Source organism: Thamnophis elegans, chromosome 5, assembly GCF_009769535.1.
Source record: "Thamnophis elegans isolate rThaEle1 chromosome 5, rThaEle1.pri, whole genome shotgun sequence".
NCBI classification, from domain to species: domain Eukaryota; kingdom Metazoa; phylum Chordata; class Lepidosauria; order Squamata; family Colubridae; genus Thamnophis; species Thamnophis elegans.
Genome location: NC_045545.1, coordinates 100,303,658 through 100,318,672, shown reverse-complemented (window position 1 = coordinate 100,318,672; position 15,015 = coordinate 100,303,658). Strand labels below are relative to the sequence as shown.

The following is a 15,015-nucleotide window of genomic DNA, read 5'->3' as shown; positions in this document are numbered from 1 at the left end:
GTTGCTTGTCATAAGCCGGCTGGGAAGGTCACGTGACTGCAGGATGCTTCAACTGTCCTACCTCCCTGCCAGTTCCCAGACCACCCAAAGATTTATGACTGGTCCACGGGGATTCTGTCGTAACAGTCACAAGTGTGAGGACAGAACATAAGCAACTTTTTTCAGTGCCGTTGTAACTTTGAACAGTCATTAAGCCAGTGTTTCTCAACCGTGTCAACTTGGAGATGTCCGGACTTCAACTCCCAGAATTCTGGGAGTTGAAGTCCGGACATCTTCAAGTTGACAAGGTTGAGAAACACTGCATTAAGCAAATGCGTGTGAGTTGAGGATGATCTGTATCGGATATTTATCATCCTGGAAACTTCTCAAGACTTCTGGCAGGCCATCAGGATCAGCCCCCCCCGCCGCTGAAAGCCCCCCCCCCTTGTCCTCTGGATCCCTCCTCCCTGCTGCAGATCCTTCTGACCCAAAGGGCAACTGGACTTTCTGGTTTTTCTTTGAAGGGGTTTTGCCTCTCATCCAAGAAGCTTCTTCCGCTCTGACCAGATGGGGGAAAGGGAAGGATTGATACTCCTGGCAGACAGTTGCATATAAATCCTTCCATCCTCCACCATCCAAAGCACCTTTGGGACAACCATGAGCTGGACGAGGGAGAAGCTCCAGAGACCTTTCCTTCCGACTTCAGCCCCTGGTCTGGTTGCCCAGCAGCTGGAAGTCTGGTTGAAAGGGCAGGTGGAAGCAGAATAAGAGAGTTGGAAGGGACCTCAGAGGTCTTCCAGCCCTACTTCCCCCTACTCAAATAAGAAACTCTCTGCTATTTCAGGCGAATGGCTGTGCCATCTTCTTCAAAACCAGCCCCTGGAACCTCTGAAGGCAGCCCCTCCCCCTGATTCATTATTCTGTCTGGGTGTCTCCTTAGTTGCTTCTCTCCTTGATGAGTTTCCGCCTGTTGCGTCTTCTGGTCCTGCCCCCAGGTGCTTGGAAGAATAACTCGACTCCCTCTTCTTTGGGGCAGCCCCTCAGATGCTGAAAGGCTGCTGTCAGGTCCCCCCCCCCCCTTGTCCTCCTTTTCTTTAGACTGGCTAAACCCAATTCCTGCAGCCGTTCTTCTTCTTCTTCGCATGTGTTGGTCTCGGGGCCTTTAATCATCTTGGTTCCTTTTCTCTGCGTTGTTTCCAAATTCCCAACATTCATTTAGCAAATGCTCGAAGTTACAACAGCGCTGAAAAAAGTGACTTATGACTGTTTTTCATACTTATGACCATTGCACCATCCCTGGGGTCAGGTGATCAGAATTGGGACGCTTGTCAACTGGCTCATTTTAGGAGGGTTTCAAGGGTCATGTGATCCCCCTTTGTGACTTCTGGCAGGGGAAGACAATGGGGGAAGCCAGATTCGCTTAACAACCGTGTGACTCACTTAACAACTGCAGAGATTCACTGTAACTGTGGCACAAAAGGTCAATTTTTTGGCCTGGGTTGTGACAGTAAGTGCTGGCTGCCTCCCAGGGAGGCTGGGGAGGAGGGAGGGGCATCAGAAGGGTTTCACAAAAACATCCCTTGCGTCGGGGAGTGTGTGTGTGTGTGTGTGTGTGTGTGTGTGTGTGTGTGTGTGTGTGTGTGTGTGGGCACACCTGGCATTCCTCAGGTGCCCAGAACCACTTTTCCCTGTGGGATGCCAGGGAGGCACAGGAGATCTCCGCCCAGCAGCAAGTCTCCCGCGGATGCTCGGAGCAGCCGCCCATCTCGGTCCCCATCATCCCCGGGCTGAGTCCGGGCCTTCAGGAAGCAGCAGCGTCTCTCACTCCTCCCCGCGGCCTCACCTGAGTCCTCCCCTCCCCCTTAGACGGGCAAACTCCAGCAGGCGGGATTGGCAGGCGGCGCTGGTCGCCAGCGAGACGGGAGGGCGCGGGGGGTGAGCTTCGCGCGACCTTCTGCCTCGGCCGCGTGTTCGGACCGGGGCTCCGCGGGGCTCCGGGACGGCTGGGAGAATTCGGGGCCGAGAGACGCGTCGGCCTTGGACCGCTGCCCCCTCCTCCCGGTCTCTGCGCCAAGGCACGGCCGGGTCCCCGAAGGGCGTCCGGCGCAGCTGCTGCCTCGCCCACCGCTGGCCAGGAGAGGCGGCGGGAGGAGCCGGAGCCGGGGCTGCGCGATCCTCCGCTTGTTATGGAGCGAATGAAGAGAAAGAGAAATCGGGCGAGGAAGCAGGGCGGCCAACACGGGGCAGCATCTGCGGGACAGAGCCGCGGGGGTGGGGGGGGAATCATGGCACTGTGAAAAGTGACTTACGGCCGTTTTTCACACGACGGTTTTAGTATCCCCCCCATGGCCACGTGATCAAAATCCAGATGCTTGGCAACTGACTCACCTTTAAGACCGTCGTGGTGTCCTGGGGTCATATGATCCCCTTTTGTGCCTTTCTTACAAGCAAAGTCAATGGGGAAACCCTGTTACCAACTGCAGGGATTCGCTTAACAGCTGGGTCACAAAAGATCCAAAAAGGAGGCAAAATTCACTTAACAAATGTTTGACTTAGCAACAAAAATCTGGGGGTCAATTGTGGTTGTACATCGAGGACAACCGGCACAATCTTTGGTTCGTAGACTGGGAAACCCCCCAACCACCCCCATTCCTGCCAGAAAAGGATTGTATCTGGCTGTGAAGTCCTCCAGAGCTAAGAGTGACACAGAGCAGACTCTCTTTATTTCATAACAACAATAGCAGCAGTAGCAATACCTGCGACCAATTAGATCTCACAGACTGGGCCTCCTCCGAATTCCATCCACCAGTCAGTGCCGGCTGGCGACTACGCGGAGGAGAGCCTTCTCAGTTGCAGCTCCGACCCTCTGCAACGATCTCCCCGTGGAGATTCGTACTCTCACCACCGTCCAGACCTTCCGCACAGCCCTCAAGACCTGGCTATCCTGTCAGGCCTGGGGACAAAGATAATCTGTCCCCACCCGAATGATGAATGAATGTTGCTCATTATTTTACTCTATGTTTGTCTACGTCACTGTTTGTATTTTCCCTTCCCCGATCTTATGTAAGCCGCCCTGAGTCCCCTCAGGGAAAGGGGCGGCCTATAAATGTTAATAAACCATTTAAACCATTTAATAATAATGGTAATAATAACAGAATAACAGAGTTGGAAGGGACCTTGTAGGTCATCTAGTCCAACCTTCAATAGACCGATTAGATCCCACAGATTAGGCCTCCTCCGAATTCCATCCGCCGGCCAGTGTCGACTGGCGACTACCCGGAGGAGAGCCTTCTCTGTGGCTGCTCCGGCCCTCTGGAACGAACTCCCCGTGGAGATTCGAACCCTCACCACCCTCCAGGCCTTCCGCAAAGCCCTTAAAACCTGGCTGTTCCGACAGGCCTGGGGCTAAAGAGCTGTTGCCCCCCCTCGAATGGTATGACTGTTGTGTGTTTTTAAATTGTGGTATTGTTTTGTTCGTGTTTTTTTCCTTATTTGTACACCACCACCACCCTTGACTTGGGTTGGGAGCCACCCTGAGTCCCCTTCGGGGAAAAGGGCAGCATAGAAATATAATAAATTCAATTCAATTCAATTCAACCCCCCACCCAAGCAGGAGACCCTACACCCTTTCTGACAGACGGCAGTCCAGTCTCTTCTTGAAAGCCTCCAGGGATGAAGCTCCCACAACCTCCAAAGGCAACTTCTCTTCCATAGATTGATTGTTTTCACTGTCAGGAAATTCCTCCTTAATTCCAGGGTGAATCTCTCCTTGGTCAGTTTCCACCCATTCTTCCTTATTTGGACTAAGTGACCTATAGGGTCCCTTCCAACTCTGTTATTGTTACCCAGACTGGGGTTGGAACTCTGGGCAAGCGAGGATTGCCTCTCACCATTACACCCGTTCAGGGGGAGGGAACTGGTGCTGCCACCTCTTCAGAAAGCTGATAACCATCCCAAGTCAGCTGCCAAGGGCCAGGCTACCTCCCTTGCTGGGTTTGGCAGGCTGGGAAGACTATGTGAAATCACAGCAGCTGGGACTCGCCCTAATGGGGGAAACAGGCCTCCTGAACAGGACAATGAGCGTGAGCAAGATCATACTAAGATTATTACGGGACGCTATGAAATGTAACATATTAAAGTTGCTGAGCATGCATGTTGCATCAAAGATGTGTCAAATGATGCTAACCAATGAAAAGTTATTCCAAACACCAGATGTTTGAACTGTATATAAAGTGATTCTCTACCTCGCTCTCTTCTTTGAGTATTGGGGATAAGGAAGTTTTGAATCAGTGGCTCCCAGCCTTTTTGATTCTGTGGGATTTTTTTCCTGAGGGTGCACTGCCCAGAGCCCACGCGTGTGCAGAAGAGGCTTCGCTCGCTTGTGTAGCCCAGTTCCTGGCAGGACATGGACCACTGCTGATCCATAGCCTGGAGGTCAGGACTCCTATGTTAATCTATCAGTAGGGTTCTATTTGTGGAAGGCATATTAGGCTAATGGATCTTACTGGCATTTATGGTTAACAGCCAGCTAACATTGTGCTCCCCAAATCATCTCTTTGGCTACTGCAACCTGGAAGCCCAAACTCCCCAAGGAATCCTGTTCTGCAAACACATCATGGAATGTGGTAGATTCTCCAGGTAGATTGGAAGAAGGTGGCAAGAGGGAGGCCAGCTTAAGAGCCCTTCCCCTGCAGACCCCGGAGAATCCTTGAAGCCTTATCTGATAGTTCCCAGGGGAATGCAGTCACTCCAGTGAAATTCTTGTAACATAGGTGATTTAACGATAAAGCTCCCCTTGAGACTATTCACAAGTGGTTCTGCTTGCTTGCACCTGACACTGAGCGAGATCTGAAGGCGGTGCTGCTTCTGGCATCTGCACCCAGCAAAGCCTCAGGCCAAAGCTCTCCTTAAGACAAGCCAATAAGGAGAAAAGCTGGGAAAGGATGTCTGAACCAAGCGCAGGGGACCAGATTTGACAAACGCTTGTCATGCTTCTTCCCAGAACTGAAGATCCCACATTGCTTTCTATACACTGCAACCCTCTGTGCTGTCACATCCTGCCTTATTAAGGTGATGCCTAGTGAATGGAGAGGTACTGCGAAATGTCATGTAATTTCTCTCCTATGCAGGCCAGGTCGCCTCCTGTGGCTTGTCAGACTTCCTGAACTGTATGAACTGCCGGGGACAGAGGAAGAATACAGTTTTATTGCTCAGAAGCTGGAGAGGAACCTGGGAGCCCTCTGGCACTCTGGGGATTAATAATCTTGTAAACAGAGGAACAGGGACGCCGACATCCATCCTAGCTTGGTAACGAAACGTTCAGAAGCTCCCACAAGCTCCGAGAACAAACCTTCCCCCCCTCCCCATTAAGACCCTTCCCAGCGACTTTCCCTCCTCCTGCAGGTCACAGTCCAAACATTAACGATTGTCTTAAGGGAGGAGGAGCTGGGCTCTTTTTCTCTCCTCCATTTTTCTGCAGAAACAGACTGTGCATCGGAGAGCCCGTTGCTCCCGGTCCCCCGAGGTGCCTGGGGAAAAGGGAGACAGAGAAAAAGAAAAAAAGGGAGAAAGAAAGAGAAAGGGGAAGAAAAGGAGGAAAAGGAGGAGAAGGAAAAAAGGAGAAAGAAAAGCAAGGGAAGAGAAGGAGGGAGCGAAAGAAAATGAATGAAAGAGGGAAAGAAAGAAGAAAGAAAAGAAAAAAGGGAGAAAGAAAGAGAAAGGGGAAGGAAAGGAGGAGAAGGAAAAAAGGAGAAAGAAAAGCAAGGGAAGAGAAGGAGGGAGCGAAAGAAAATGAATGAAAGAGGGAAAGAAAGAAAAGGAAAAAGGGAGAAAGAAAGAAAATAGCAGCTTCCTTCATGAGAGCCAAAGCCTTTGAAGGCATTTGGACGAACTTCCTCCTCCTCTGGCCGGAAGCGGAAGTGCGGGAGCCGACCGAGGGGAGAGCGCTTCCGCACCGGTCCCGGCCACGTGACCGTCCAAGATGGCGTCCTCCAGTGGAGAAACCGGCGAGCCGCCCGTGTGCGAGCAGAGGCCGGAGCCGGCGGGGGACCTGCGCAGCGTCCTGCTGACCAGCGTCCTGCAGCTGGAGCCTCTGGACGTCGACCTCTTCCGGTCAGCCGGGCCGGAGCCGAAGTGGCTGGGACGGAGCTCCTCCTCCACCCTGGCCCCTTGAAGACGGGGGCTGGCTGGGGTTTTGGGGGGAACTCAACCCCTCTTCAAGCGGCCAGGGTCGAGAAACGCTGGGCTGGGAGGAGGAGGAGGAGGAGGAGGCTCGACCTGTTGAATGTCCACGGAAATTCCCCATCACCCGGGCTGTCCTTGTCCCAAAGGTGCTTTTTCAAGAGGCAACTGCACTTTCCTTAAAGTTTCCTTAGAAAACCCAACGAGAAAGCAACTTTGGGGCTCCACCTGTTGAGTTTCTGCCTGCCTGTAGCCGTGGACGTCGCCTTGCCGAGAGGCTTCCCCGTTTAGTGTTGGAGGTGGCCGCTCTGTGCCTGCCTCGGGAACCAACAGTGGGGTAGCTGCCACGAAGGGCAAGCAGCCGGTCTGGTCCCTGGCCCTGAAGGTTGCCACAGAGGCCCCAACGGAGGGCTGAACATTGGGGTTCAGCCTTGGATCTTGGCCCCGGAGAGGAGAGCTTGGGGGCAGCTACTCGCCTCCCTGGCCTGCATCACCCCCAAAGCTTCCCCCAAGAGGCAGCCATTGCCATCCATAACTCTCCCCTTTTCTTCTTAGGGGAAGGCACTACTGGGTGCCGGTCACGCAGCGTCTCTTTGGAGGGCAGATAGTGGGCCAGGCGCTGGTGGCCGCAGCAAAGGCCGTGACGGACGACCTGGAAGTCCATTCGCTCCATTGCTACTTTGTGAGGGCAGGTAATTTACAGCGCCTGGAGAGGGAGGAGTGGGAGGCCCAGCCAGTGTGCCCATCAGAGCTAAAGGAGGGTGCTGTGAGCTGCTCTGCTTACAATTTATTTATTTGTTAAATTTATTTCTCATCTGTCTCGTCCTGGGGGCTCCCTAGGTAGCTTACCATAATGAAAAGAAAAATGAAAGGAACGTCAACAGAAGTAAAATATTGGAACCATAAAATTAACAGTGATGAAGAAATGCTGATAATAATACAATAATATGATATTCAAAAAGAAATGAGGCAGATTTTCTTATTGTGAGACCAAACGGTGGAACACTCTTCCTCCTGAAGCTGCCCAAAGTTTGTTGCCCAAAGTTTTTAAGGGAAGATTGAGCAGCTGTTTTCTGGGATGTAATGGTTGGATTAGCGTTATTCTCACAGCAATCGGGGTGTCTCCTTGCCTGGGACAACTGGGGGCTCACGGCAGGCTCTTTTGGCTTCCAGGGGACCCCACTGTGCCTGTTCTGTATCAGGTGGAACGCACCCGTACCGGGAGGAGCTTCTCGGTGCGCTCGGTCAAGGCCATCCAGCACGGGAAGCCCATCTTTATATGCCAGGCTTCCTTCCAACGGGGGCAGCCCAGCCCGATGCAGCACCAGTTCCAAATGCCGGCTGTGCCGCTCCCAGAGGAACTGTTGACCCAGGAGCAGCTGATCCAGAAGTACCTGCGGTGAGTGGCTGGGAGAGGGCTGCAGCGCTGAGCCAACGGCACACCTGGCGCGTGGAGAATAAACCCCAGTGGGAGACGCCCCCAGCCGCTCCTTCCTGGAATGAATGAAAGGGCCCCGGAGAGAATTTAGCTCCGTCTCTGTGAAATTCCTTGGAGATTCTTGTATCTCTGGCAGCAGGGAGCATATAAAGTTCGTGGCTTTGTCCTGGCAGCAGTACAGAATCCGGGGCCTCAGAGGTGCCACTGGTGTGTCCAGCTGAGGCTGCTGCAGCTGAGACTGAGGCACACTCTCCACTCTGCTCCCCTCCACTTTTCTCCGCGTTGGCAGAGCCTCCCTGGTTTCTGGCATCTCACGCTGGCACCTGCCTTTTTTCCAAAGGGACCCCAACCTTCTGGAGAGATACCGGCAGGGACTCCGGAGAATGCTGGCCCAGGAGGTTCCGATCGAGATGAAGCCGGTGAACCCGCCTGACTTTTTCCACCAGAACTCCCAGGAACCCAAGCAGCTCTTCTGGGTGCGTGCCAGGGGCTACATCGGTAAGACCCGCACCCTGACCCCAGCCTGCTTTCCAAGAGCATCTTTATCATGCCCTGCGCTTGGTCAGCTCCCGGGGGAGGGGGGGAGAACTGGCTGGAGAAAGCAGAGCCCTCCGTTGGGCAGCCGAAGGTTCTGTGGGGTGTGGAAGTCTTTCTGTCTCCTTCAGAAGGGCTGCCCCTCTCTTGCCTCCTGCTGGTGGGTCAGTTGGGGCCATCCCTGTAGGAAGGAGGAAACCACCCTGGAAGGACAGCCCCACCCCTTCAGGATTTGCATGAGTGGGGTTCTGAGTACAAGTGCCGGTTGTGGGGCTGGGCTTGGGGACCGCCCTCTTCAAAGCAAATCTGCCTCCCTCCTTCAAGGCCCATTCAAGAGGACTGAGAGTGGCTGCCTCCCCCTCTGCTCCCCCCCCCCCACCAGTTCCTTCAGTATGGCCGTCTGACCAGCCTGGGGCTGTTTTGCCCACGTTTTCTATGCTGCAGATGATTTTGTGAAATTTATAGCTTTGGCTGGTTTACTGGTTTTTAATTAACGTGCTCAATTCTGCCCTTGGGATGATTGCAAACACGGCAGGAGATGTGTGTCAAAGACCCCCTCCTGGGCAGAAGGGGGCTTGGCCTGTTCAGTAGGGCTGCCTTGCCTCTTCCTGTATAGCCCAACCTACTCTCCCCCCCCACTCCCCCCACCTGCTCCCCCCCACCCCAGTTTGCCTTCAGGCGTAGTGTCGGCCTCTCCGTTTCAGGCGAATGCGACATGAAGCTGCACTGCTGCGTGGCTGCATACATCTCGGACTATGCGTTCCTGCGGACGGCCCTGTTGCCGCACCAGCACCACACCGTGAAGTTCATGGTCTCGCTCGATCACACCATGTGGTTCCATGCGCCCTTCCGAGCCGACCAGTGGATGCTGTACGAGTGCGAGAGCCCCTGGGCCGGTAAGCCCCTCTGCCAGCCTGCGAGCGGGGGTGGGGGGCAGGCAGGGCAGGGGAGACACCGAAGCAGCTTCTCCATCCTCCTCCCTTCCACAGGTGGCAGCCGGGGCTTGGTGCAGGGCCGCCTGTGGCGCAGAGATGGTGTGTTGGCGGTCAGCTGTGCCCAGGAAGGAGTAATCCGCGTGCAGGAAGAGCAGCCGGCCTCCAGCAAACTGTAGCCCTGTTTATCTTCCCCCATCGGTTCTCCTCTCCTAAGGGGAGCCCCTCCTCCCTCCTCCCCTCTTGCACTGGCTGAGTCTTCGGTGGCTGACGGTCGCTTACAAGGACCCCCATAACCCCTGGAGACGGCACTTACAGATGGGAGCACTTCCCTTGGGCGCATATTAATTTATTAGAGACTGACTTCCATTCCCCAGCGGTTAATAAAGGGAGTAAAGTGTCCCACGCAGCTCTGGTTTCTGAAGGGGAGGAAGACGTTCCAGTGGCTCCCCCCGAATCAATGCCGGAGGGGAGATCTGCCCACTGCTTAGTCCCACCTTTGGCAGTGCCTAACGGCCTCCCCCATCTGGCGAGAAGAGCCTGTGGGGAGCCTCTCAGGAGGGGCCCCTGCCGCCCCTCTGCCAGCCCCCCCCTGCAGATGCTTTTGTCACCCCAACACAGCCGTCGGCATTGCCTCACTTTCTTGGATGGATTTGGGGGATTGTGGGTCTGCGTCCCAGAAGCCTCTTCCGAACGGGCCGGCCAGCTGCATCCGGCTGCTGGGCCAGAAGAGGCGCAGAGCTCACAAGGGTAGGATGGCCCTGACTTTTGCTGCAGGCCTCGGGGACGCGCCCCCCCCTGCTTCTCACCTGGTGCCCCCACTTGCTGGCAGGCCCTCAGGGCAGCGTCTGTTTGAGCAGCAGCTGCTTCAAAGGGGAGGTTGGATCTCGGCCCTCCGCTGATTCCTGCAGGCCACGCAGACGGGTCTCCGCCTGCTGCGTGTCCTTGCCCAGCACCCAGGCCAGGTGGACGTGGGTCTGCAGGAGGGCAGCCAGGAGGGGGTGGCTGTCCTGGCCCTCCAGCTGCTGCAGGGCCTGCTGGCAGGCCTCGTGGGCCTCCCCCCACTGCTCCAGCTCTTGATGGCAGACGGTCAGGCCGGCCAGCGTCAGCAGGAAATGCCCCGAGCGGCAGGCGCCCAGCTTCTCCTGCAGCCGCTGCGAGGCTGTCCAGGCAGCCAAGGCCTGGGGGTAGAGGCCCCTAGCAGTCAAGTCCTGCGCCCCCCGCAGGCTGTCCAGGAAGAAGAATTCCAGGAAGGCGGCCGAGCGGCGGATCTCGGGCGAGGCATGCAGGCGGGAGAGAAACTGTTCGAAGGCTCGGCTGCGCTTGGCGATGGTCGCAGGGGTGAAGTTGCGCCACAGCTGCTTCCGGGGGAAGGAGACCCCCACCATGTCTGTGCTGAAGTGGCGACGCAGGCGTCGGTTCAGCCGCTCAAAGTCAGAGTAGCAGCGGGCGACGGTGGCAGGGGTGTGGTCAAACTGCCCTGCCCGGATCAGGTAGATGGTGTAGAGCTGGGTGGCAAGGGAGAAACGGGTGAGGGGGGAGCAAGAAGCAGCTGCCCAGCTCAGCCTGCTCTCCCCCCCCCCCCCCCGCAGCAAAGCCTGTTGGCCCTCCCACTGGCAGGCCTCCTGCAGAGAGTCCTGGGGGCAGGTGGAGCAGCGCCCACCCCTGGAAGAGAATTACCTTTTCTGAGTGCCCAGTGCAGCAGAAGAAGGAAAGAGACAACAGTCAAAGTCAGCTGCCCCCCAGCCCCACTGGAAGGTGTGGGGAAGCCCCTTTGGGGAGAAGAGACAGCTGGGACCACGGGGGTCCTGCATCTTCCTTTGGCCCGGCCTTCCTTGGGGAAAGCAGGAGCAACCTGGGGGCCCTTTCCCGGTCCCCTTCTTTGCGCCCCCCCCCTCACTCACTCACCACGTGCTTGGAGTTGCGCTCGCTGACCACGCTTGCACTGGTGACCTCGAACAGGAGGCGTTGGGGCACAAAGCTTCCCCGCGATTTCCGCCAGAACTCCTGCAACTGGCGGGTGAGCAGGTGGCTGCCCCTTTGCTCGGCCAGGGGGGAGTCGGACTCTGAACCAGAGGGGGGGGAGGGGAAGGGGGAGCAACAGGTGAGTCGAGGCCGAGGGGGGAGAGGGGGGGTTGGTCCATGGAGCCCCTGGGCCCCTACTCCAAGGATCTGGAGGGGAGGAAGCCCTTCCCTCCCCAGGACAAGGGGTGGGGGGGAGGGTCTCATCCAGAACTGAAACTTCCTATCAGTGAGAACAATTGACCAGTGGAACTCCTTCCCTCCAGAAGTTGTGGGGGCTCGGTCACTGGAAGAAGGGACTGGAGAACCACTCTGGAGTGGTGTAGGGTATCCTGCTTGGGCAGAGGGCTGGACTAGAAGACCTCCAAGGTCCCTCCCAGCTCTATTTCTACTGGAGTCCAGATTCCGCGCCAGGAAGGGAAGCCGCTTGGATCTCTCCTTCCAAACCGGGAACTGGGAATTTTGACCTAATTTCAGGCTGTCCGATTTATGGCCAGGTTGCCCTCCACGCGTGAGCCCTGGTCATGGGCGAGTATTGGACGAGCTCATTCCCCAGCTGCGCCCCCGCCCCGCTTTCGCGCCCTACCTCCCATCTCGGCCGCGTCTCCGGGCAGGTGCAGATCCAGGAGGGCTCCCGGCTGGCAGCCCCCTCCTTCCTCCTCCTCCTCCTCCTCCTCGTCCTCATTGCTGCTGAAGCTGAGGGTGCCGCTGAGGCGCGTGGCCAGGCCCTCCGTGTCGTCGTCCAGCTCCGAGCTCTCCGGACAGTCCTCGGCCCCGGCGCAGCCCCCGGCCGGCCCCTCCGCCTCGCCGCTCCCGGCCAGCGCGTGCCGCAGGCGGTGCAGAAGGCGGGAGGCCATCGTGGGGCCCGGCAAGGGCGGCTGGCGGCTTCGCGGGCTCTCTGGGCTCCCGCGGGGCTTTGGGGGTGAAGGCACAGCGCCGCCCCGCCGCCCGCCCGCCCTTCTCCCCGAGGGGCTCCCCGGTCGGCGGTCCCGCCGCTCACCTGCCGCGGGGAGCCGATGGGCGCTTGCCGGCGGGGCTCTGCTCACCTGCGAGGGGCCGCCTTGCTCGCCTCGGCCCCGGCGACGACGGCCAGCGCTCCCCGGGGACGGCGCCGCCCGCCTCCTCCTCCTCCTCCTCCTCCGTTATCCCGGCCAAGCGCCGCCCCGCTCCTCCTCCTCCTCCCCGCGCCAACGCGGCTCCGGCCACGGCCGCCTGCACGTAGCCGGGCAGGATCAGGGGCCGGGCCTTCCCGGGAAGCGGCCTCCCCGCCGGGCGGGCTCCGGGACAGAAGTCCGGCCGTCTTCCCCGGAGCCTGGAAGCCGCCTCTCCCCGCCCGCTACGCCGCCCTTCCTTAACCCCGCGCCCTGCTGCGGAGATGCTCGGCACCGGAGCGCCCCGGTTCCCGCTTTGCCTTGAATGGAAGAAGCCGCTCCCGGTGGGAAAGGGGGGGGGCGCCTTCTCCGGCCCGGGGGCTCCTCTGCCCGAGGCAGATCGGCTGGGCTGCCGCGCGGCTCCTTGGAGCTTGCAGCTTCCCACCCCGCGCGGTGCTCGACCTTGGCAGCTTTATTTTATTTATTTAATTACGGGTAGTCCCCGACTTGCAATGGTTCATTTAGTGACGATCAAAAGTTACAATGGAAAAAGAGATGACAATTTTTTCACACTTAGAACCTTCCTAGCATCTCCCTGCGCTGAAGTGATCCAAATTCAGGTGCAACTGATTCATGCTTATGACGGTTGCAGAGTCCCCAGTTCACGTGATCCCCTTTTGCGACCTTTTGACAAGCAAAGCAAAGGCGGAAGCCAGATTCATTTAACAACCGGGTTATTCGCTTAACGATTTAAGTGATTTGATTCACAATTGACAATAAATGTCATAAAATGGGGTAAAAGCCCACTTAACTGTCTCTCTTAGCAACAAAACCTTTGGGCTCAATTGAAGGGATTTATCTGTAGAATTTATTAGCCGCCCATCTTGCCAGTGGTGATTCTTATTTTATCCCTTCATTCTGTTAATCCAATGGATAATCTCATTCAATCCCACCCAGCACAAACTTCCTCCATCTTCAAGCTGCCAAGGTAGGAGCAATTTATTGAAATGTATCTGGCTGCCCAGTTCATGCTCAGTGGCTCCAGGCAGCTTGCAAAGAAACGGGGCTCAGTTGCAGCCTGAAGGGTCCCTTCGGGCTCCCACGTGACCATCGATTGAGACGTTGGAAAAAGTGCAGAGAAGAGCAACTAAGACAGTGTTTCTCAACCTTGGGAACTTGAAGATGTCTGGACTTCAACTCCCAGAATTCCCCAGCCAGCGAATGCTACTGCCTGAAACTGCATTTGCTTTTTGTCAGTTATATCTTGCTGTTAACGTCTATTGAGTCAGATATTATTCCAAGTAATAGAATAACAGAACAGAATAACAGAGTTGGAAGGGACCTTTGAGGTCTTCTAGTCCAACCCCTTGCCCAAGCAAGAGACCTTGAGGAAGTGGTTGCCAAATCTCTTCTTTAAAATCTCCACTTTTGGAGGAACATCCACAACTTCTGGTGGCAAGCTGGTTAATTGTTGTAATTAGTGCTGTTACTAAGCCAGGCATCCCCCACCCCATTCCTGTGGGGGTTCAGCTTTTGTTTCCCAAGTTAAGCCTTTTGTGCTTGTTTCTGTGAAATTCCATTCTGCTATAGCAGCCCAGTTTCCCAAGCTGTTGGGATCACGTGGAATAATATTTCTGCCTTCCAGAGGGTTGGTGTCCTTCCCAATTTTGTGCCCTCTTTACACCCCAATAAGCTTTCCTTCTTTATCCAAACTCTTAAGGAAAAATCTGAAGAGCAGAAGGCCAAATATGAGGGACCTCATACAAAAGCTTCCAGCAGAGCAATGGTTGATTTATCTTTAAACATTTTTGCCAATCTTTCCGGTGACAATATATGCCAACATTTTATACAAATTCTCTTTATATGCTGTTGCCGTTGTTAATTTATAATTCCTTTCCCATAATTGCTGCCACTTCTCTATTGTATATCCATTTTTTTTGCCCATGCTAGCATTGTCTTTGACTTTTTCCTCTAACTTAATACAAAGTAAATTATATATATGTATGTATATATGTATGTATATGTATGTATGTATGTATGTGTATATATATAGCAATAGCAATAGCAGTTAGACTTATATACCGCTTCATAGGGCTTTCAGCCCTCTCTAAGCGGTTTACAGAGTCAGCATATCACCCCCACAGTCTGGGTCCTCATTTCACCCACCTCGGAAGGATGGAAGGCTGAGTCAACCTTGAGCCGGTGAGATTTGAACAGCCGAATGCAGAACTGCAGTGCTGCATTTAACCACTGCGCCACCTCGGCTCTTATATGTATGTATATATATATATATATGTATATATATATAAATCATTTGCTCTTCATTCCTGTATTTTATCCAATTCTGTCAACTCCAAATAAAAACCAGAAAGCTTTGAATCTTTTCCATATCTCGATTGTATTTGCAACTTTGAATACCAAACCATATCTATCCCTTGTTCTTCTAACTCTCGTTTCCCTTTTAATTCTCCTTTTTCTGATAGTTCCTTTATATCTAGTAATATTTTCCAGCTTAATAAAAGTTTGAGTGTATCAATGCTTCCATTGTCAAAAGCCGCATTGGAATCTTCTAATGATGTTTTCCTCTCGCTCTTTCCCAAACTAAATAGGGTGTTTCTTACGTAATGCCTTTGAAAATAACTCTGTCCCTTGTTTTTCCCATGCCACAAAAACGCAGCCAACTTAGTTTTAGATCATGTCCCTCCAGTGTCAATAACCTTGTTTTCCTCAATGTAATCCAGTCTTTCATCCATGACAGTTGCCGCTGCTTGGTAATATATCCCCCAATTTGGGAGTCCGAACCGTCCTATAATTCTTGCATCCTGTAGCGTTTTAATGT

The 15,015-nt window shown here is 54.8% G+C and overlaps 2 protein-coding genes across 2 annotated transcripts; one reads left to right on the top strand and one right to left on the bottom strand.

The window, feature by feature from the left end:
• The first annotated feature begins 5,938 nt into the window (after window positions 1–5,938).
• Window positions 5,939–9,465, top strand: ACOT8 (acyl-CoA thioesterase 8). Its single transcript, XM_032218859.1, has 6 exons — window positions 5,939–6,090; window positions 6,715–6,851; window positions 7,333–7,558; window positions 7,938–8,095; window positions 8,836–9,027; window positions 9,121–9,465. Exons 1-6 carry the CDS (start codon window positions 5,960–5,962, stop codon window positions 9,240–9,242), a joined length of 966 nt encoding a protein of 321 aa, XP_032074750.1. The 5' UTR covers window positions 5,939–5,959; the 3' UTR covers window positions 9,243–9,465.
• An 88-nt stretch (window positions 9,466–9,553) lies between these two features.
• Window positions 9,554–12,382, bottom strand: SNX21 (sorting nexin family member 21). Its single transcript, XM_032218857.1, has 3 exons — window positions 11,672–12,382; window positions 10,972–11,129; window positions 9,554–10,571 (listed from the first exon to the last, which is right to left on the bottom strand). Exons 1-3 carry the CDS (start codon window positions 11,940–11,942, stop codon window positions 9,900–9,902), a joined length of 1,101 nt encoding a protein of 366 aa, XP_032074748.1. The 5' UTR covers window positions 11,943–12,382; the 3' UTR covers window positions 9,554–9,899.
• Between the last annotated feature and the right edge of the window lie 2,633 nt (window positions 12,383–15,015).